Genomic DNA, 21743 nt, shown 5'->3' on the forward strand with positions numbered 1-21743 from the left:
TATATGGGGGGGGGGGGGGTAAAAAAAAAAACGACAACAAAAAAACAGATCCAGAATTTTTTTTTTTTTTATTAAATTGCACCAGTGAGTACAATTTAGTTCTATGGACTTCTTGTGGTTCTAGTTTACTAGATTTTTAACATCTTCTGCAAACAAAATCCAAGATGTCTACAGAGATATTTTAGTCATTAAACAACAGCATGGAGAAATATTTTGTTTTGCCTTAAAGGTGCATTTAGACAATTATTAGGTAATTACAGACAGTAAGTAGTACAAGGCATTTTGGCTCCAAATCAGTTAATCAGTGCAATCTTCTCAGCGATCACCATGGATGGTAACACGCACAGAGAACAGGTCCATTAAACCACCTTATACGGGCCACAAAACAGACTCCTCGCACATCAACACAGTAAGTACTAAGGCCACTTAGTATATGGACATTTTATAACAATTATATTTTCCTGGTGTCAAAAAACTTTATTAGTAAACTAGTACTACAGAAATTCCGATCAAACACCAGCAATCAATTCACTGGCACTGACTTCATATAGAGAACCATACAGGCTAACTCCTATTACATGATTTAATCTAAAACATGATTTAGGTCACGGTTGTGTACTCATTTCATTAGGATTAGCCCATTCACTATTCTCATTAGTGGCTGTCCGGTAAATCGAACCACACTTTAAATTACAAATTATACAATCATGGAAGACAGAACTGTAGTGTCAAAAAAAAAAAAGAGAGAGAAATGTTACAAGTGATTAAAATAAAAAAATCCTGGATTGAGATACAGTATTCCTAAACATCCCAGCTGTGTGTGCAGCTGTCAACGCTTCTAAGAGCCAAACTCCACTGTATCTGAAGTGATGGGTTTAAACTCGTAGTTCCCTCTTCCGTCCATGTGGAGGTAGTACTGTAACAAACAGGAACAAACATGGGTTTAGGATGTTTTATATCTCTGCATATCTATGAGTTATGTTTATGAGTTAAAGTAATTGTACGTAGAGAAGCTCAAACATTCTGACAAGTGAACTCCAGTCCTAATACTGCTTTGCTGACTGAATGACACTTAAAGTCAAGCCAATCCCTTAATTTCTAAAAGCATTCCTTTATCTTTTTTTGTTTTTTTGCTTCAGTCACATCAATACTCATTTGTTTAATCAAAATGTACTCAAAGGCAGCTTTAATCTAACTGTACTCCTGGCATATATTTTTATAATGTTATTGAACGCAAATAATTTAAAAAGTCCTGAAAAATAAAAGCCTCCTTTATCTCTTACATTCAAAGCATGTGCAGTGAGATAAAAAGAGAAGGTCAAGGTGCAGATCTACTTGCCCATGTCGACATGAAATACATACATGACTACATTGCCTGGCCAAAAAAAAAGGTCACCATTTTAGAAGTGTTAAATTATTGACCTGTATCAAGGAGCAAAAACAATTAAGGAGATTTAAAATGACTGGGAATGGTGTTAAGAATCCTTAAGCACATTATTAATACCTGTAAGGATTGTACTGAACCTTAAACTGCATGGAAGAAATGTGGTCAGATAGAAAATCATTAATGGTGATCATTTAAATGTTAAGTCAAGAAGCATGGTAAAAAAAACTTACAGAAATCACAGCTATGATAAATCATAACTTACAGGATCAGGATTAAACAGCTCAGTTTGCTATGGGGCATAAAGATTAAGATTTGGAGCAATGGAATAAAGTCCAGAGCAATGGACATATGAAGTGAAGTGATCTACCCACTGTACATGCCTCTGGAGGCACTGTAATGATCTAGAGTTGCTTCAGTTGGTCAGGTCTTTGCGCAGCTACATTATGTGGCAATACAATGAAGTCAGCTGACGACATAAATGACCAGGTTATCACATTTATGGACTATATTTTTGCCCCCCAACAGAACAAGCATATTCCAGGACTCAGATGGTGAAAGTATGGTTCTGAGAGCATGAGGATTTATTTTCACAAATTAATTGACCACATACTGTGCATCTTAATCAAAGCTTAATTGTGGTCAATGAAAGCTTGGAGTGGGCGTTTTTTTTGTATATTTACATTCAATAGTTTATTATATTTACTAAATGCATATATAATTATTAAAAATAATAAAAACATCCATAGTACATAATGAACTAACAATGGTCTGAAAACTTTCTTTTATTATTTAATACCTACTGTATTTTCGTCTTTGACATCACAAACTGTACCTTATTTGAGTCTTTTTAAGGCCCATTAGCCCAATGTCGCTGATTTAGAACCCAGAATTAAGTAGTAGTTATTCTTCGCATTATCATGACCACATTTTGGAAAGTAAAACATGAGACTTTTAGTTTTTTTATTGTCTGCTCTATCGTGGACACATTCACGTTATATACGTGAAGTATGATGGCAGATAACAATTTATAAAACAGGTCTTAAAAACACAGACTGGAACTTATTACCACAGACCATAGTTCAACAATAAAACTATAGATGCTAATATAAAAGTCCACCTCACCTCATGATGCTTCCAGAGAGACTTTCTATGAGAGACAGTGAACAGAGTGATGCCCACCTGACAGGAAAACACAAAAAACAGGGTCTCACAAAAGATGCTAAGTGTATAAGTTCATCCAAGAGGGGAAAGTTGTGATATGCCCTGTTACCTTTCTGCAATGGCTATAGATGTAGTCCTCCACATCAACACTTACTGCACTGGTACACTCGTCCAGGATGGCAAACTGGGGCTTGTGATAGAACAACCGAGCCATCTGCAGCAAACAAAGTGTTATTGGCTGAGGGTTTCATACATTTATGATTAAGTAAGATAAAGCTAGTGCATAAGGTAATGCTTTTATTACATGGAAATTTGTTCGCTTACCGCCATCCTCTGCTTCTCTCCACCACTGAGAACATCCATCCAGTCCTGAACAGTATCCCAGGTACCCTCTCTGTCAAGAATGTGCCCCAGCTGCACATTATCTAGGTATTGTTTCAACACCTATAACACACAAAGAGAACATATTAATAAAGTTCGTTATTTTGATAGAGATGAGAACACTTGATGCAGCAATTTTCTCTCAACTGTTAAAAGCTCTCTGGCACCTGATCTGAAATCCCCTTTTTCTTCTGGTCTTCAAAGGTGTCAGGGTAGATCACCTGATCCCTCAGTGATCCAAGTGTCATATAAGGCCTCTAGAAAGAGACACACATATAAAAATAGAAAATTACCCATAAGACATTTCTTAAACTTCTGGTGCTGCCAGTAACTCTTTTCCAGTAATTTTACCTGAGGGACATAGAAGAGCTTTCCTCTCTCAGGTTTGGTCAAGCTTCCACCAAACAGAGGCCACAACTGAGGAGGGGGAAAAAACCCTAAATTAAACTGTTATCATATAATAAAAATTCACAGAGTTTGCTCCAACAAGGGTGGCGCATACATATTCTAATTGTTTGTTTCTGAATATTCAAGTACTTACTTCTCCGAGCACTCTGAAGAGTGAGCTCTTTCCACATCCATTGGGCCCACACACCAAAACGTTTGTGCCGGATTTCACCTTAAGACACATAAAAATACAAACAGTAAATATTCTATTCAAAATTGTTATAATTTAAATATTTTCTTAGAGATATTTTGCAGAGAGAAATTTGTACTGTTATTGAGCGAAAACATTTGTTGATGCGACTGGTATTGAAAAGACAATTTTGGAAATTCCAACTTTATGTATTTATTTTCCCCAATTAACTATAATACAATGTTATCAAGTCACATTATATATGTGAAATATATTAATTATATATAAATCACAATATAACATCTTTTATAAATGAGGAATACAAAGACTACCTCAAAACTGAGGTCCTTTATTAAGACATCTCCATTAGGTGTTGCTAGGGGCGTGCGTTCAAACCTGGTAAAAAATGACAGATAAAACATCATTTACAAAATACATGTCAAACTTTCCAAGAATAATCTGACAAAAAGAGGTTTAGTGAGTACTTGATGACGTTGTCCATAAATATGATTCGTCCACTGCCAGGCACCAGGGTCAGTTTTTCTAAAGTGTCTATTTCTGGAAATGAGACATTCCAATATGTAAAAACAGTTTGGCCAAAAGTCTTCTTAATATTATGGCTTTAAAACTGATGAGCTCTCACCTTTCTCTGACTGAGACACCATGGTGCGCTCATACTTCCCCATGTTCAGCTCTTTCAGAACCTTCATCAGCTCTGTGATACGGGTGGTGAACCTGTACATGTGCAATGTCGTAATAATAAGCTTTGATTAACATCCCGTAATTACATCAGGAAACATAAAGGAGACAGACTCCAAGCTTTTGACTGTAAATTTAGATTTGTTTTGTTATTAAATGTTAATATTTTAATAATTAATAAATACTGAAATGGAGTCTGCTTTGGACTTGACCTGCATTCTGATAGCAGCTTTCTGATATTTCTAAGACAACCCAACCTGCTTTAAAAAGACTTCTTAAACTCGCATTATGGACCTGTACAATTACTTTCTTAACATGTAATATACACACAGTCAGGAATTTATGTACAGTTTGTTAACACCTTAAGTATTTGTATTTCTAAGTACTATGGAGGTAGCCATAGTACCACATACGACTCAAATATATAAGCCAGAAACATCTTTACCCTGCAAGTCTTGTCATTTCCCGACCTGCAAGCACGATCCTTCCTAAAGCTTGTGACATGCGCAGCAACATGCGTCCACTTTGATAGTAATCCTAAGGGAGGAAGAAATATGTAGGATAAGTTGAATTTTTTTTTTAATACATTAAATTCCCCTGCTGGTAATTTGATGCACTTCATTTCACATTGTGTAATGAGTTCAGAGTTTTTAAATTAAAATAATATAAATGCTGCAAAAGAAACGTAGATTACACATTAGCACCTTATTAATGTATTGAGAATAGCGTGAAAACCTATGCAGCTCACCTCTAGCAGTTCCGCATGTGTGCTGTGAAGATGCCGCGGATGCCGCTGGTTTAGAAATGGTCGGCTAACCACCAGATATCCAACTACCGTAGCCAAGTCTGCACACAGGACAAGCAGAAAGTTAACCTTTACATTTATCTTAACATTTACACTGTGCTTAGTCAGTTAATTAGTATAGGTGTCTGTTCACAACCAAATTTAACTCACACTTTGCAATGATGCTGTCTATCATCCCCATGGAGAAGCGGAAAAATATGAAATTGTGTAAGTGGTCAACCTGATGGCAAAGGATATTAGGGACATTATGAATCGGTAAATCATTAAACTTTCCCAAATAACTTAATGATGTAATAAAAGCTGAGATTCTCACCAGCTTCTTGAAGGTAGAATAAATCGTCTGTTTCTCTCTGAGATTTCCATTGTAAAATGCGATCTCCTCACTAAGAAACAGAACCAGTAAAGTACAACAGGTTTAAAAAGAAGTCGCCTTGTAAGAATAAAATATTTAGAATATTTTTGCGTTCAGCACTGAAAGGATGAAGCTCACCTGTTGGTGATGAGCCGGGAGTTGACATATCGGTACTCGCCCTCGTACTTCTGCTCGACGACGGTCATCTTTCCGATGGGTCTCCTCAACCTCGTCAGGAAAAGACCAGAGATCAGCAGATAAGCCATCATAGAAGCAGGACCCTGACAGCAGACATAACATGACATGCAGTCGCTGTTAGACATTTACTTATTGAACGTGTTCTAAGCACATATGAAACATATGGGTTTAATTCTACCTGAGCTCCAATAGCGTTTGTCAGCTTTAAGATGTAGAGGCCTATGTCAAGAAGAGGCTAAAAAAGAGAAAAAAAGGTCGGAACCCCGTTTAGCCAACACACTGGTGTACCGTTATCATGACTACAATTCAAAAACAATTTTTACTTTGCTGAGATTGGAGTACAGGTCAACCACGCTGTTGCAAAACTTTTCCACATCCTGAGTCAGCAGCTGATCGGCATTGGCGATCCGATTATCCAGGTTTCCCATCTTGTAATATGTGTAACCTCTGAAATTATTCAAGGCATGAAAGCAGAAATATGAGAATAAAAGAGACAAAACTGATATTTAAATCATAAGCAAGGTTCTTACTTCAGGTACTCATCATAGAGATGTTTAGTGAGTCTATCACGGAAACGAAGCTTCAGTTCATTCAGTCCTAACTTTAGAAGGTTGTTCACCAGGGCAATCTATGGGGCAGAAAGGCATTTGGTGTGTCCACCATTTATTTTCACACAAACACAAAGATACACAAAAGATCAAAATTAGCTATAACTCTAAACATTTAGATTAGGCAATGATGCAGCTACATGACATTAGTGACAGCAGTTATCAATTAGTACACACAACTTAAATATGCACACAAATACTACAGCTGTTTACCTGTTAAAAATAGCATACTTAACTTAGAATGTTACGCAGAAGTTAAAGCAAGCTAATATATCTCCTCTGACATTTTACAGGCTTTAAAAATGAAAACTTAAGGAATTGCACTAAAAACACAGAGCAATCTGAGATGCTAAGTGATAAATAAGAAGTATATTTTTTTTAAAAAAGAGAGAGACTTACAACTGGCATGACCCTCATAAAGTTGAACAAATACCTCTTGAAATCTTTTGTGGAGCGACCAATAATTGCACTGTAAACCACAACATGCGCAAAAATATAAATATGTTTGAACAAAAAATGTTTTAAAACATTAAATGTTGTCCAAAGATGTCCTGTCTTGTGGGTGTGACAATAAATCAAAAATCATCAGAGGAGATCTGTATTTCGAAGTGGAAAAACCACCACAGCTAAGTAGTAGATTAGTTGCCTATTTTAACTAATGTCCAGTTTAACTGATTTTCTTGAATCAGCACAGTGACATATGTTATGAGTCATATAAGTCAAAAGCACAGTTCCACACAAATATTAGTCTGAAACATTTTCACAGCCAAAGCCACATTACCCCTGGTATGACCGTTATGTAGGAATAAAAGTGCCTTTTGAACAGTGTGATATCTCTGCTAATGATACCACTGTGAAAGATGAAGAAAAAAACTAAATCAAAACATTTTTTAGAGGATTTAATTTGCTATCTAAAATTGTACTTCTATAAGTGAAGGTGAAGTCAAACTCGGACTGATGAAATTTCTTGTGAATGTTTGGGCCATTATATTACATTAGTTAAACAACCAAAAGTCCAATTTGACTTGAGCACCCCTCGCTGTATAACTTTTTCTAAAAACAAAATTACACCAATTAAGCATTCATACAACCTTTCAATCATAGTGCCATTCTGAATCATCCAAACATCACAGTAAGTCCGAGCCACCAGCATCACTGCAATCACGATCAAGTACCAAGTCTAGGAAAATTAAAATACTAAAGTGAAAAAACAGGCTGCACAATAATGATGAAGGTTTTTATATACTGTACACTAGATAATGTAAGCAAAATGGCATCTTTTGCATTTGAATATAAATTATTTACGTAGACAAAACAATATTGTTATATTTTACTAAGAAAAACCTAAATGTAAAATATGTTACATGTAAACTTTCAATATTTTGCTGTACTGCTGATATGAAAATATTATAAATCCTGATGCTTAAATGCACACGGAAATGTTTAGAGATGTTAGTATAAGGAACTTTAACTGATTTAACTAGAAGTTATACTTTATTATTATCAAGCAATCACTAACTGCCATTATTATCATTACACCGGTGTAACATGTTTTTTGTTAATGAAAACATAAAAAAATCTAGTTTATTTATCTAAAGCCCTCACCTCTTTACAGAAGAGTCTCGGTACCATGATGCCGAGTATTCGCATGATTCGGGAAAAAAACTGCCAGTCCACCACTGCCCGATCCTTTTTAAGATCTTTCTAATAATTTGCAGAAAAACAAGGTTTAAATGTAAGAGTAATAAAGGAGTAATAAGAGTTTAATTGCTTATGTGTAATTGAGCATATACTAATGGCACATGAAATAAATGCTTACAAGACCAGTAGCTTTAACTACATATCCACAATTACAACTTTTACAAGCCATTTATATTAAATGAATGACTTACTTCATTGTTCAGGATCACTTCTGATGAACCTTTCTTGCTGATTTGGAAATAGAGAGAGAGAGAGAGAGTTAGAGAAAGAGAAGGGGGAGGGGGGTTAGGCAACTACTGAAGTCTTTTTGACATACATGCTGCATGTAATTGGTGGGCAAGTTGTAAACTTGTGACATTCCTAAACCACTCCTTTAACTGTCCATAAACTCTTTCTACTGATGGACATTGACTTTAATTAAGTATGTAAGCACAGTTGAAGTCAGAAATTTACACTTTAACCAAACACATTTTAACTCAGTTTTTCACAATTTCTGACATTTAATCCTAATACATATTCTCTTATTTTAAGAATGTAAAAAATCTGAATAATAAAAGAGAGAGAAAGATTTATTTCAATTTTACTTTCTGTCTCACATTCCCAGTTGATCAGACGTTTACACGTAGTTAGTTGGAAATATTGCCCTTAAACTGTTTCAATACTTTGGTCAAATGTTTCGAGTCACCTTCCACAAGCAATAAATTGTTGCATTTTAGTCTATTCCTTCTGACAGAACTGGTGTAACTGGGTGCAGTTTGTAGACCTTGTTTGCACACACTTTCAGTTCCACCCACAATTGTTCTTTGGAATTAGGGTCAGGGTCACTCTAATACCTCAACTATTTTGGATAATTTTTTGGGGGAAATTTGCTTGGGGTCATTGTCTATTTGGAAGGCCGATCTGTGCCCCAGCTTTAACTTCCTGCTTAATATCTAGATATGATGATGCTTCAGTATATCCACATAATTTTTATTACTCATAATGCCTTCCTTTTAAAAAAATTCCACTAGTTCTTCCTGGAGCAAACCTCCCCCACAATATGATGCCATCCCCTTTTTTGATTTGTATTGCGATTCGAAACAATCTTAGCAAATAGTTCACCCCTATCACACAGGATGCTGTGCTCCTTGCCAATGTGTGAACAGTATGGAGCACATCACCTGCAGGATGACAGAGGAACTGCAACATTTAACCACCTGAGACGCAAACAGATATAAATTCAAAATTAATGAAAAACTTTTTGAAGCCAGTATGGCGCATTTGAAAATTTGCTCTCAAGGATGAACCAGACTTGCGGACGCCCACATATGTTCAGAGGTCCTAAATGATTTCCTTTAGAATTTTTCATTATGTCTAACAAGGAGTCACTGGGTTTTAAGGTAGATCTTGAAATACATCCACAGGTACATGTATACCTCAAATTGGCTGGATTGATGTCAGTTAGTCTGTCAGAATCCTCCAAAAAACATAATATAACTTTAAAAGCGCAGTCAGCTGAGTGTATGTAAACTTCTGACTCACTGGGATTGTGACATAGTGAATTATAAGTGACATAATCTATTTGTACACAATAGGTAAATAAACGACACATTCATAAAGTAGGTGTCCCAACCGACATTCCAGAGCTAAAGTCCGTTAACACTGAAATCTCCAGAGAGATAAAAAAAAATAATCTGTTTTAATGAATTTAACGCAAGTGTATGTAAACTTCCAACTAAATAAATAAATGTATATCCGAAGACACCTTATATACACATCTTGTCCTAAACAAAATGACTTTAGATCAGTCACGAGCGTGTTCAGTGACCAGGCAAGAGGTTCACCATCATTTTGACAGCTTTTCTGCAGCAGGTCAGTGTGACACGGCGAAGCTAAAGTTAAGCTAAGCTAACTCGACAACTTCGTGGCCATGTGTACTTTAATGAAGGTCCACTGCCACGTTACGCACCTGTTTAGTCTGGAGGACCTCCGTCTTTGCTTAAGGAGATACAGAACGAGCAGGACACCCCCAGCTATCGTGGAGTTCTTTGCTGTCAAGTACTTGCTGATGACCGTCATGTTTCCTGCTGCGGCGAGACGGCTGGCAAAAGCAGCAGGTGCATGCCGGGAAAACTATCCGAAGAGCCTCGCGGTCGCCCTCTAGCGATGTGTATAGATTTTACAGTTTCATGTCATGTACACAGTAACGGCAAGAACAAGAGCAGGGGACTTGAAGTCCTGAGTTAAACATTAAAACAGCAATGCATTTTAAATATTTTTTCAAGTTTAATATAATATATTTATATTGTAAATATAACATATTATTATTATTATTATTATTATTATTATTATTATTATTAGCATTATTATTAGCATTATTATTATTATTGTGGTTAGCAGTGTCACCTTTCACCTCCAGGGTCCAGGTTCGATTCCTACCTCAGGTCTGTGTGCATGGAGTTTGCATGTTCTCTCTGTACTTGGGGGGTTTCCTTTGGGTACTCCAGTTTCTTCCCACAGTCTAAAGACATGCAGATTAGGCTAACTGGCAGTCCCAAATTGCCGGTGGTGTGTGTATGTGTGGCCTGCAATAGAATAGCACCCTATCCAGGTCCCAAAGGAATCCCTGGACCCTAAAAAAATAGTAGATTAAGTATTATTATTAATAATAATAATATAATGTTTGCAGTTTACATTCTGATTGGCACCCTGTCCAGGGTGTACCCAAGCCCTAAGCCTTCAAGGATTGACTCCAGCCCCCCACCCCCTAGGATGAAGCAGTATAGAACATGAGTGACTATGTGAGTGAGTGAGTGAGTTCACATTCTGAAGGTGCAAGGCGAAAGTGCAAACCTTTTGGATTACTTTTGGAAATTAAAAAAAGAAAGAAATCACAAACATTTCCTTCACATTTTATATTGTACTCAGATTATAATCTTAATTCAGTAAGAAGCAGTGTGAGTACCATAGACCCTCTATAGATAGAGACCCAAAGCAATCATGTAAAGCATATTTACACCATAGTGATAAATAAGAACAGTTATAAAAAAACAATAATAATAATGATGGTAGAAGTAGTAGTAGTAGTAGTAGTAATGTACGCACTCCCTCTCGCAAACACACACACGCGCCACTGAGCGTCGCTGTCCCTAACCGACCTAGTTTCCGGCGACGAATCCGGAAGTGACGCACATCACCGCCAAGCTTGCTGCGCAGTGTTCGTAGCAGGAACAGCAGAACGCAGGACAACATCGGGGACTGATAGAAACAGCGCCATTTCGTTTATACACATTACCAGGACGAGTTTAGGACTGACACCAAAACCCAGGCAGCCGTAAGTAAGTGTCAGTGCTGCAGTATACCGCAGTCGGTGCGGGGCCTGTGTGTGTGTGTGTGTGTGTGTGTGTGTGAGTGTGAGAGAGAGAGAGCGGGAGATGGATGCGGTGTGGATGTGAGGGGGAGAGAGACTGGTGGAACAGTCCGGGGATGCGGGAGGATGAAGCAGCGCAGTGCTTTGGTATCCGCGGCCTACACCGCTCCTGCGTCTCTCAGCGCCTGCATGTCATCCTCTCTGTTTTACTCCTCTCACACACACTGGGGCGAACGGAAAGCCTCACTGCTGCTGCTCTTTACTGCATGCTCAAAAACAACGCGTGTTTTTTTTATCCGTTTGGTTTTCTATTGTGCGTTAAATATTACTTAGGCTCGGGACTCGCGGCTCTCTCATGTTTAGCTGAGCAGAACTGGACTTACTCCTACAATGCATTAAACCTGAAGCTGATCGGGCTGTTATTAGGAATAAAACACCTCCAGTACGGCATTTTTGTCATTTCTGACACAGCATTAGGAAAATTAGAGAGAGGTGTGTTAGCAAGCCTCCAGTGTTTAGGACATGGTCCTGTAATTGGTTCTGTAATGCTGTACATCAGCACACACACACACACACACACACAGGATTTCAACTCAAGACTATCTTCACTGCAGGATTCCTGATAATACTCATTCGGTTTCCTGATCACGAGAAAATTCATCTAAAAAGAATTGTAATTGTAAATTGCAATATTCAGAAAATATTTGTTTTTGTTTAAGTACATTGCAATCTGCTTTGCTGTGTCTCAGTAGTATAGAAAAGTCCTAAAACACACAAAAGTGCACATTAACTAGACCATAAAATAGATTTTATTAGGGACAATGCTCATATTTTACTGGTCCAAGCAGATCCAACGTAGATCTAAAAAGTGCTTCAAACTTTTTCCCTGTTGACCCGGACCCTGGTAAGAACTATAGTTTACTACTAGTTTACTAATCATTCTTGCCTCAAGCTTCGATTTAAGCTTACCTTTTCACTGATGTCAAATGACGGGCTTTCGTTTCCACCCAGACGATCACAATCATGCAATAAAACATCATCATAACTTTCTTCAGTACTACTTTTATGCGTTATACTTTTATCACAGTTATTATTTTAGTACAGTATCACTGTGCTGTATCTATTTACAGTAAGTAAGTAGTAATAACACAGTGATCCTCAATTATAATTACCTTTCCATTCAAGTTTACAGCATTTAATAGATTAAGTTTTTCAACACAATGTACAGAAAGCTCTTTTGCATGCTGATAAGCATTTGCGAAAGCATTTACAATGAGTACAAAAGAACACAACTAAACTCAGCCCATTTTAGAGGGATGTAAGAAATTATAAAAGTAAAGATGGAAACGAGTATTTTTTTTTTGTAATTTTAACATGCCATCTGCAATTCAGTACCATGTTGTATTATTGTATTTTAACTGTGTTGTATAAGTAATAAATGTATTACTTATACAACACATAACACAGTGTTATATTGTACTATATTTGTTACATATTGCACTGACTGATTCTAATTCTATATAACACATTTAAGCTGTTTGGTTATAACTCAGCACCTTGTGATTGTATTCAAAGGAGCCAAACGATCAACACCATGAACCCAGTCTACAGCCCTGCACCAACAGGGGTCCCTTATGCCAACCCTAAAGGAATAGGATACCCAGGTAAATTTTGATGAAATCTTGTTCACAGTTTTTCTTCTCGTAGACTAAATGGTTTGTAAACCTACTGTGGCTGAGCCTTGTGCTATTTAGAACGTTTCTTTTATGTTTTGTAGCTGGTTTTCCAGTTGGCTATGCAGCAGCTGCCCCTGCATACTCCCCCAGTGTCTACTCTGGAGCAAACCCAGCATTTCCTACAGGTAAGAGAAGCTCACACCTTATAGAATATACATTTCTTAGTATGTTTATAAGGTGCTTATGTCCGGGGCATACAGTTTAAAAAGAACCTGGTGCTAAGATACAAACGCCCTGGTCTGCGGATGATAATGATTTGTTAGCAGTAGCATATAATTCTTTTAAACTTTTTATCTTGTGCACACATTTGTCCATTTTATGCTGTCTAAAAAGAAGATTTGAATTTGACACAGGCACCAACATTTCTAATTGTGCTTCGGTGTATTTCTCTTCCCCTTTTTACATTAGGTACAATTGATTTGTACCATGCCCAGGAAAAATGAACCCACCCACCCCCTCCCCTCTTGTTCTCCGTTCTCTGGTACACTTGTGTATTTATACTCTTCAATACAGCAGGTGGCAGTATGCATCTACTTGGTTTGTGAGCCTTCATTAAACACAAGAGTAGAAGAAAACAAGAAAGCTAACTTTCACACTGTGCCTTTTATGATTGGTATTTCTAAAATAATGTCAAGGGCAGTGCGCTCATTCCTTGTTTATCAGATATGGCTGTGTAGGTTCTATCTGATTTTATCTGTGCCCAAGTTTACTGTACTTGCTTCTTACTGATCAAAATGAACCAGCCTTTGGGATCAAGTGTTTTCGGAAACAATCTTGGGTCCCTAATGAAATGGGCAGATGCCATTGCTGTGTTTCAGTGATACTGCTTTACGTCACCCCACTGAATGCACAACTTTCATTAGCTTACTCCTGTGACATCTTCATAAGGTAAATGAAGGCATATGAGGCTTGTGTCCATGCAACTGAAGCTGACTCATCAGTTTAAGCGATGAATAAAACAGTAATAAACACTTCATTGAGTTATTTTTGTGTGGCCATCAGTAAATATTTATATATTATAAAATATTTAACCTTTTTTAATTTAATTTTTTTATTTTTAGGTTATGCCCAAGGGACACCATTCAAAATGTCCTGCTCTCCAACAACAGGTGCTGTGCCCCCCTACTCCTCCTCCCCTAACCCATACCCTGCTGCTGTGTACCCTGTGAGGAGCTCTTATCCTCAGCAGAATCCCTATGTTCAGGTGAGCGACTTGCGCAATACACACATCTATATTTTTCAGTGTATGCATGTAGAATGCCAATGTCTCTCAAATATATAATTTCCACAGCAGCAAGGCACTTATTACACACAGCCCCTATATGCCGCGCCGCCTCATGTCATCCATCACACTACAGTGGTCCAGCCCAATGGCATGCCAGCGGCTATATATGCTCCTCCCATCCCTCCTCCACGCCCTAATGGAGTCGCCATGGGGATGGTAGCAGGCACTACTATGGCAATGTCAGCAGGTGAGTGACTGTTGATTGAAGTTGGAAAATATAATATAATGATGTTATTGTCAGAATTAAATGAATCAAAATAATTTTACATTCTTAAAATTTAGTTTTGATTCATTTTGTTTGAGACATTTAGGGTTAGGGTTAGTACAAAATATTTAGTGGTAAATATTGAATTTTTGTAAATGATGCAAAGAAGGATAACCAAGTTTTTTCTTAAGTAATGTTTGAAACACAGGGTCCTGTGTGTCTTGATGCATACAATGAAGTATCATGATATTATCATCATGTTGTCCCACCACTTGTTTTTTTTAACTTCATAAAGGCACTTTAATAAGAGTTAGGTGCAATTCTAGTTTAAAGAAAATAGATTGCATTACATATATATACAAAAATATACAAAAACAATTAAAAAATACTTCAAAATAAACTGTGAATAAGCTGCAATAAGCTGTATTAAGGTGAAGTCCAGTATTGTAGTAGCTGAGACAGAAGAACATTAAGACTTACCGATAACTTGTCATCGACTTGCTGAAGAGGCAGTCTGTCTGTGGGAACTGTACACTCAATCATTCAGCCAACACCTCTTGCACAGTACTGTAAACTTGCCTGGGAATTATTGCCAAATCCCCTGTACAGTCCTGACCCCGCTCCAAGCCATTTCTACATTTTTAGGATGATTAAAGGAGTTTCTGGGAGTAAAGCAGGCAGTCAAATCATTGCGCTGGCATACTGAGAAAAAAAAAAAAACTTTTACTGTGATATTATCCAAGCACCAGTGAAACACTAGGATAAATGCAATAGTGCAGCAGGGAATTATACAGAGAAATAAAGGTAGCTATGCTCTCATAACTCTGTTCTGTTGTTCTACACAATCAAAAGTCTCAGTATTTTTAAACCACTCGTATTTTTTGACTAGTTGCATAGTCTGTACAACCTGTGTGTTGGATAGGAACAAGACAACACACCCATATTCCTATTAAAAGTCAAGAGTGTGGAGTAGGGCTGCAACAACTAATCGATAAAATCGATAATTATCGATAATGAAATTCGTTGTCAATTAGTTGGGCTGCTCACGTCACTGAGGAGCGCGACCACAAGATGACAAATACACACAGATACACAGCCGCTCGCGCAATGGAGGTTACAGAAGCATCTGCAGGAAAAAGCGCGCGCCCGAGTCCTCCAAGGTTTAATAGCAATTTACATTAAACGCCTCTAAGAAGACGGTAACCTGCACGCTATGCAAGACCGAGCTTTCATGGCATGTCATGCACTTACACTTAAAGAGAATGTCAGCAGGGTCGGTAAAAACTGTATCTCTTCATCGTGTAAAAGTTGTATAGTTTAAGTGCTTTTGTTTAAACTGTTTGCTAACTTCGGGGCAGTCGCGCTAGATCTGTTCACGGGCTACTCGCTAGCATCACATTGCGCAATCACTTCATGAGCAATAGTGATTAGTTAAATGGCGCTACTTTAGATTATCTTAAATTACACGGTGCGAATGACAGTAGAATATTACATTTAGTGATTGTTGTGGTTTTCAGTATGTATATATAAACTATATATATTATATACTACATTTCATTTAAGGTTTAAAATGTCAAAATTAAAGATTATTAAACTCTATATGTGGCTTTTGCATTTTTAAAAGTTAATTTTTATGCATAAATAATACCCTGATTTATGTTTTTTTTAATAGTTATAAGCAAAATATAAAATTTAAAAAGCGGTTAGGTTTTATCCGATTAATCGATTAATCGAAAACATAATCGCCCAACTAATCGATTATCAAAATAATCGTTAGTTGCAGCCCTAGTGTGGAGGTTGAATGATGGTGTGCTTTATGAACATCAGGTGAACAATCAATTGGGAACATTAGGTCAACATTGGGTTAACGCTGTGAACAGTATGGACATCAGGTGCTGCCTTCTGAGCTGCATTATTTCAACTCCACCAGAACTATATCAGTGTTAGTTAATTGAAGAAAAATTATCGCGAGCATTTTGCTGGCAGTGACTCAAAAAAACAATCTTTTTTTATTTAGACAGTTTATATTTGGCTGATTTCTCTTACAGACGTAACAAACTTTTGTACAAAACAAAAAAAATTGAATCAGTATATTTATAAAATTAAATAAAAAAAGATACTAACAGAATCGCAATACAATTTGAATTAAAACCAAGTTATTGCGAAAAGAAGGACAATGATGTCCTGTAAAGCTGTCCTGATGGTGACTAATCCTGTAGCAATTATTGGTAGAAGTGAGGTGAGAAGGGCGTTGAAGAGGATGAAGAGTGGAAAGGCTGTTGGTCCTGATGACATACCTGTGGAGGTATGGAAGTGCTTAGGAGAGATGGCAGTAGAGTTTTTGACAAGTTTGTTTAACAAGATCTTGGAGAGTGAGAGGATTCCAGAGGAATGGAGGAGAAGTGTATTGGTGCCAATTTTTAAGAACAAGGGAGATGTGCAAAGCTGTGGCAATTATAGAGGTATAAAGTTAATGAGCCAGACAATGAAGCTGTGGGAAAGAGTAGTGGAAGCTCGGTTAAGGGCAGAGGTGAGCATTTGTGAGCAGCAATATGGTTTTATGCCTAGAAAGAGTACATCAGATGCAGTATTTGCTTTGAGGATGCTGGCGGAGAAGTACAGAGAAGGTAACAGGGAGTTGCATTGTGTCTTTTTAGATTTAGAGAAAGCGTATGACAGAGAGGAGCTGTGGCATTGTATGAGGAAGTCTGGAGTGGCAGAGAAGTATGTTAGAGTGGTGCAGGACATGTATGAGAGCTGTAAGACAGTGGTAAGATGTGCTGTAGGTGTGACAGAAGAGTTTAAGGTGGAGGTGGGTCTGCATCAAGGATCGGCTCTAAGCCCCTTTTTGTTTGCTCTGGTGATGGACAGGATGACAGATGAGGTAAGACAGGAGTCCCCATGGACTATGATGTTTGCAGATGACATTGTGCTCTGTAGCGAGAGCAGGGAACAGGTGGAGGAAAATTTGGAGAGGTGGAGGTATGCTCTGGAAAGCAGAGGAATGAAGGTTAGCCGCAGCAAGACGGAATACATGTGTGTAAATGAGAGGGACCCAGGAGGATTGGTGAGGCTACAGGGAGCAGAGGTAAAGAAGGTGCAGGATTTTAAGTACTTGGGGTCAACGGTCCAGAGCAATGGAGAGTGTGGAAAGGAGGTGAAGAGGCGGGTACAGGCAGGTTGGAATGGGTGGAGAAAAGTGTCAGGTGTGTTGTGCGATAAAAGAGTATCAGCGAGAATGAAAGGAAAGGTGTACAGGACAGTGGTGAGACCAGCGATGCTCTACGGCTTAGAGACAGTGGCGCTGAAGAAAAGACAGGAGGCAGAGTTGGAGGTAGCAGAGCTGAAGATGTTGAGGTTCTCCTTGGGAGTGACAAGGATGGATAGGATTAAGAATGAGTTTATCAGAGGGACAACCCACGTTAGATGTTTTGGAGATAAAGTCAGAGAGGCCAGATTGAGGTGGTTTGGACATGTTCAGAGGAGAGATTGTGAATATATCGGTAGAAGGATACTGAGGTTGGAACTGCCAGGCAGGAGGTCTAGAGGAAGACCAAAGAGGAGATTTATGGATGCAGTGAGAGAGGACATGAAGTTAGTTGGTGTGAGAGAAGAGGATGCAGAGGATAGGGTTAGATGGAGGCAGATGATTCGCTGTGGCGACCCCTGAAAGGGAACAGCCGAAAGACAAAGAAGATGATGGTGACTAATCCTAATTTTCTAAAATCTTAGTTTTTAAAAAAAAAATCCTCAACAAAACAGAGTTTACAGTCCAAGAAAGTAGACGAGCGAACATTTAAAATAAATTTCAACTTGATAAATGAGTAAGGTTTTTGCACTATGAGCAGTCAGTATATGTGGGCAGTTGGGCAGTCAGTATATTGTGGGCAGTTGTCTTTCATGCTCAGTCTCATTGTGGGTGACTCACTCGTAAAGTTTAAATCTGTGCGTGTGTGTGCGCATGTGTGTGCGAAAGTCGTCCTACACAATAACCCTTCCCCCTTACACACAGCCCGATTCATTTCAAAGGTGAAATGCAGGTTATTTTATTTTATTTTTACTTTTTATTTCCTAATTACTTTAGATGAATATTTTTGGGTTGTGGGACGAATTTTCTGAGTTTTTATTATTTCTTATTTCTTATTAGATAGTTTGTTTAGATTCCCCTTGCAATTTAAAGGTGCAGAAACAGCACTGTGCTGGCTCATTGTGCAAGATTTATTTCCTTAGTCACAGTTATGTTTTTGGCCACATGATGGCAGTGTGGGGGAAAAAGGGACAGAGGTTTAGTCAAGTGGATTGGTATGCTTTACATTGTATATTCGTGTAATTAATTAATTCTGCATGTGTATGGTCACATGGTGTGTAATAATTTTTTTTTCTTTCCACAGGGACTTTATTAACAACTCACTCCCCAACTCCAGTAGCTCCTCACCCTGTCACAGTGCCCACATATCGACCCCCTGGCACACCCACCTACAGCTACGTGCCCCCTCAGTGGTGAACAGATAGCACTGTGAGTATAAACATAGATATCTCTTCCTGCTGCTGTACATACATGAACTAATTTATTCTCTAACAGACCCTGTATCTTCCCCAGGTTAGAAGACGATAGATATGCATTTGCACAGTCCAGTATTTTACAGCTACAGTTGGGGCTGATGCCACATGTGTTCCCAGCCAGTCGTTCTTCCTTCTAAGCATAATGTGAATCTGAACCCCGTTGGACGAAGAAAGAAAATTTTTGGAGCGGGAATGAGAACTTTCCGCTTCCGATCACATTTGTTAGCATTACTCATGTTCTCCGGCATATCTCACATCAGAAGACTAGCTCTTCATGCAGACTTGTGTTTTGTGGACTGTCTTGCAGTTTTTTATAGCATTTAACTCTTGAAGTGGATAAAAAGAGAAGGGAAATCGAATTAGTTTTATTTGGAATCCATATTAAAGTGAGTGCATGTACGTATTGAAAATAATAATGCTAGCTGAAGCTACCTGCCATGATTGATGCAAAACCATCAAAGGGTTATAAGAGCAACATCCAAAGGGTTAGGGTCAATGCAGCAACTTCACATCTTTAATGCAGTGTCTTTTATTGTTATTATATAGAAAATATAAATTATGTTTTCCATTTTTAAAAAAGAGACAGAAACAGTGTTGTAATATTCTTGCATTACTTTGGTTTTAACATGGGTTAAAATTTTTTGTAAGTGTAACTGAGATGTCTGTATCTGAGTAACACACGTTGCTCTTCTGCCACTTTGTATATGAATGTTGGTTTGGGTATTTTTATTTTTTTTTGTGCCTCAAACACAGATTTCGATTTCTTTTATGATAGTTTATCATTCCTCATGCTCTTGCAATAGAAGACTATTGCACATCTTTGCCTGTGTGGAAACAGATTGGTTGGCTGAGCTGCCACACATAGCGGTATATTGGTGCTGAAAGCATGCTTACTTATTTCTGTGCTTTTAGGATTTGCATTTGCTAAGGAACTGACAGAAAGTGATGGTGGAATCATTGCTTATACAATTAACACATTTTCAGATGTATTAAAATGAATTTATGTGGTCAATTTATAACCCAGGCATATTTGATAACACTACTGAGGACATAGTATGTTACTGGAGTCATTTGGTTAAGAAACCCCAAAACACTTACATGGCTTGTTACCTCAAGTTTGCACCATTACTGACTGAATTTCATTGTCTTTTTACTTATTCATATTGCCTATGTCGCCTTGGTTAAAGAATGTTTTGTAATGTTGCGTTTTTGTTTTGTACTTTCAAGAAAGACCAAAAATAAATACAATAATGAATGCTGTCTTTAGTCTTCAGTCTAAGTGTTGAAAAGTCAGACTGGGGGCAAAAAAAACTACGTAGATCAGGTCAGCAGCATTCACAAAACAAAGCATGGTGATTGGGATGGTATATCAGCAAAGTTTTGTTAAACTAATGTTGACTGTAAAATATTATATTTTATATTTATTTTATATATGTTTTTTCTGCAAAGAGCATAGATTTTATGTTTATGTCGACAGTGATATCTCAGGGGGTTACGACTAATCAGAAGATTAGCGGTTTAAGCCCTAGCTTCACAAAGCCACCACTCTTGGGCTCTTGAGCAAGGCCCATAACCTTGTCTGCTCCAGGGGTGTGTATCATGGCTGATCCTGCACTCTGACCCTAGCTACAAAACACTCACTCGCTTACTCACTCACTCATTCTTTATAGTGCTTATCCTTCGCAGGGTCACGTGTGGCCTGGAGCCTGTCCCAGGGGACTTGGGGTATGAGTACACTATGAACAGCATGGCAATCCATCATTGCTGTAAGGAATAAAGTTATGTTGCTAAGGATAACAATCTTCTTGCAACCCACACTCACAAAACCACTTATACACTACGGGCAATCTGGAAAGGCTAATTAGCCTACACTGGTCGTCTTTGGACTGTGGAAGGAAAGTGCTAGGCCACTTATACTGTCTGCTTATTTGCTATGGCATCCCTTTACTCAAAAATTATTTCAAAAATATATGAGACAGTGTAAATGTTATTCCTATTGTGTATATTGAAAGTGATTTACACTGAATCTCATGTTTGCTTGTTAAATCTGTATGAGGCCTTAATGGATTATTAGCTAAAGGCTTTAAAAAAATCCCTCCTAAATTTAGAGCGTTCACGACGCAAGAGGAACCTCTGTAGTCCAACTAGGGAACGTGGAGGCCACAATTACGATTGTATTTACTCCCATTTTATGGTAGGTCTAACGCACATTCTCACATTGCAGGCAATTTGGGAATGCCATTCAGCCTAATCTGCGTGTCTTTGGACTGTTGGGAGAAAACCGGAGTACATGCAAACTCCATGGAAACGAACCCAGACCCTGATGGTGCAAGGTGATAGTACTAACCATTAAGCCACTGTGCTGCCAGGCTAGTAACTACTTACCTAAAAGATCCATAACCCGATAACTTTTTGCAACGCAATATCATTGTATAGTTTTCTATGCTGTAAAGTAAGAATATTGCATAGTTTTGTATGCTCTAAATTAGGAATGCAATTAAGCAAATGTATTTAGCTTACTGGTGATTTTTTAGAATAATAATAATAATAAAAAAGAAAGCCTTAGTTGTAGTTATTCAGTTGGAAGCCATATTGTGTTTTTATGTCAAGTTTATTTATCATTTTACACTGAAGATAGTGTAATAATTGTTTAGCGTAAATATACAAAATAATGATAAGTTCAATTATTTATCAAAGGCTGGGTCTCTCATATTGTCACTGTAACGAGCGACCTCT

At 37.8% G+C, this 21743-nt stretch overlaps 2 protein-coding genes across 6 annotated transcripts; one reads left to right on the forward strand and one right to left on the reverse strand.

The window, feature by feature from the left end:
* Positions 1–51: 51 nt before the first annotated feature.
* Positions 52–10021, reverse strand: abcd3a (ATP-binding cassette, sub-family D (ALD), member 3a). Of its 2 annotated transcripts, none has more exons than XM_053495441.1 (23): positions 9818–10021; positions 8061–8097; positions 7774–7872; positions 7260–7348; positions 6568–6637; positions 6091–6188; positions 5884–6007; positions 5739–5795; positions 5501–5643; positions 5324–5393; positions 5161–5230; positions 4954–5051; positions 4651–4742; positions 4150–4241; positions 3992–4064; positions 3839–3902; positions 3471–3548; positions 3281–3346; positions 3097–3186; positions 2873–2992; positions 2658–2762; positions 2510–2566; positions 52–916 (listed from the first exon to the last, which is right to left on the reverse strand). In XM_053495441.1, exons 1-23 carry the CDS (start codon positions 9925–9927, stop codon positions 839–841), a joined length of 1980 nt encoding a protein of 659 aa, XP_053351416.1. In that variant the 5' UTR covers positions 9928–10021; the 3' UTR covers positions 52–838. The 2 variants fall into 2 exon arrangements, with proteins under 2 accessions (XP_053351416.1, XP_053351415.1); XM_053495440.1 differs by lacking the exon at positions 6568–6637 and adding an exon at positions 6950–7019 and having other exon boundaries at positions 9818–10008.
* A 977-nt stretch (positions 10022–10998) lies between these two features.
* Positions 10999–20267, forward strand: fam168b (family with sequence similarity 168 member B). Of its 4 annotated transcripts, none has more exons than XM_053495450.1 (7): positions 10999–11182; positions 12794–12882; positions 12996–13079; positions 14016–14158; positions 14246–14426; positions 18836–18960; positions 19045–20267. In XM_053495450.1, the coding sequence occupies exons 2-6, from the start codon at positions 12813–12815 to the stop codon at positions 18946–18948; spliced, it is 591 nt and encodes a 196-aa protein (XP_053351425.1). In that variant the 5' UTR covers positions 10999–11182; positions 12794–12812; the 3' UTR covers positions 18949–18960; positions 19045–20267. The 4 variants fall into 4 exon arrangements, with proteins under 4 accessions (XP_053351425.1, XP_053351424.1, XP_053351426.1 ...); XM_053495449.1 differs by having other exon boundaries at positions 11012–11186; XM_053495451.1 differs by having other exon boundaries at positions 11012–11186; positions 19050–20267.
* Positions 20268–21743: the final 1476 nt, after the last annotated feature.

The sequence above is a fragment of the Clarias gariepinus genome, chromosome 4 (assembly GCF_024256425.1).
Source record: "Clarias gariepinus isolate MV-2021 ecotype Netherlands chromosome 4, CGAR_prim_01v2, whole genome shotgun sequence".
NCBI lineage: Eukaryota > Metazoa > Chordata > Actinopteri > Siluriformes > Clariidae > Clarias > Clarias gariepinus.

Bases quoted from the DNA above. Each gene is read 5' to 3' on its own strand.
- fam168b (XM_053495450.1), top strand. From the start codon at position 12,813: ATGAACCCAGTCTACAGCCCTGCACCAACAGGGGTCCCTTATGCCAAC. The intron at 13,080-14,015 runs GTAAGAGAAGCT...TTTTATTTTTAG, and splicing joins AAACCCAGCATTTCCTACAG to GTTATGCCCAAGGGACACCA. The intron at 14,427-18,835 runs GTGAGTGACTGT...TTCTTTCCACAG, and splicing joins TACTATGGCAATGTCAGCAG to GGACTTTATTAACAACTCAC.
- abcd3a (XM_053495441.1), bottom strand. From the start codon at position 9,927: ATGACGGTCATCAGCAAGTACTTGACAGCAAAGAACTCCACGATAGCT. The intron at 6,008-6,090 runs GTAAGAACCTTG...GAATAATTTCAG, and splicing joins CTCTATGATGAGTACCTGAA to AGGTTACACATATTACAAGA. The intron at 2,567-2,657 runs GTAACAGGGCAT...TTTTCCTGTCAG, and splicing joins TCTATAGCCATTGCAGAAAG to GTGGGCATCACTCTGTTCAC.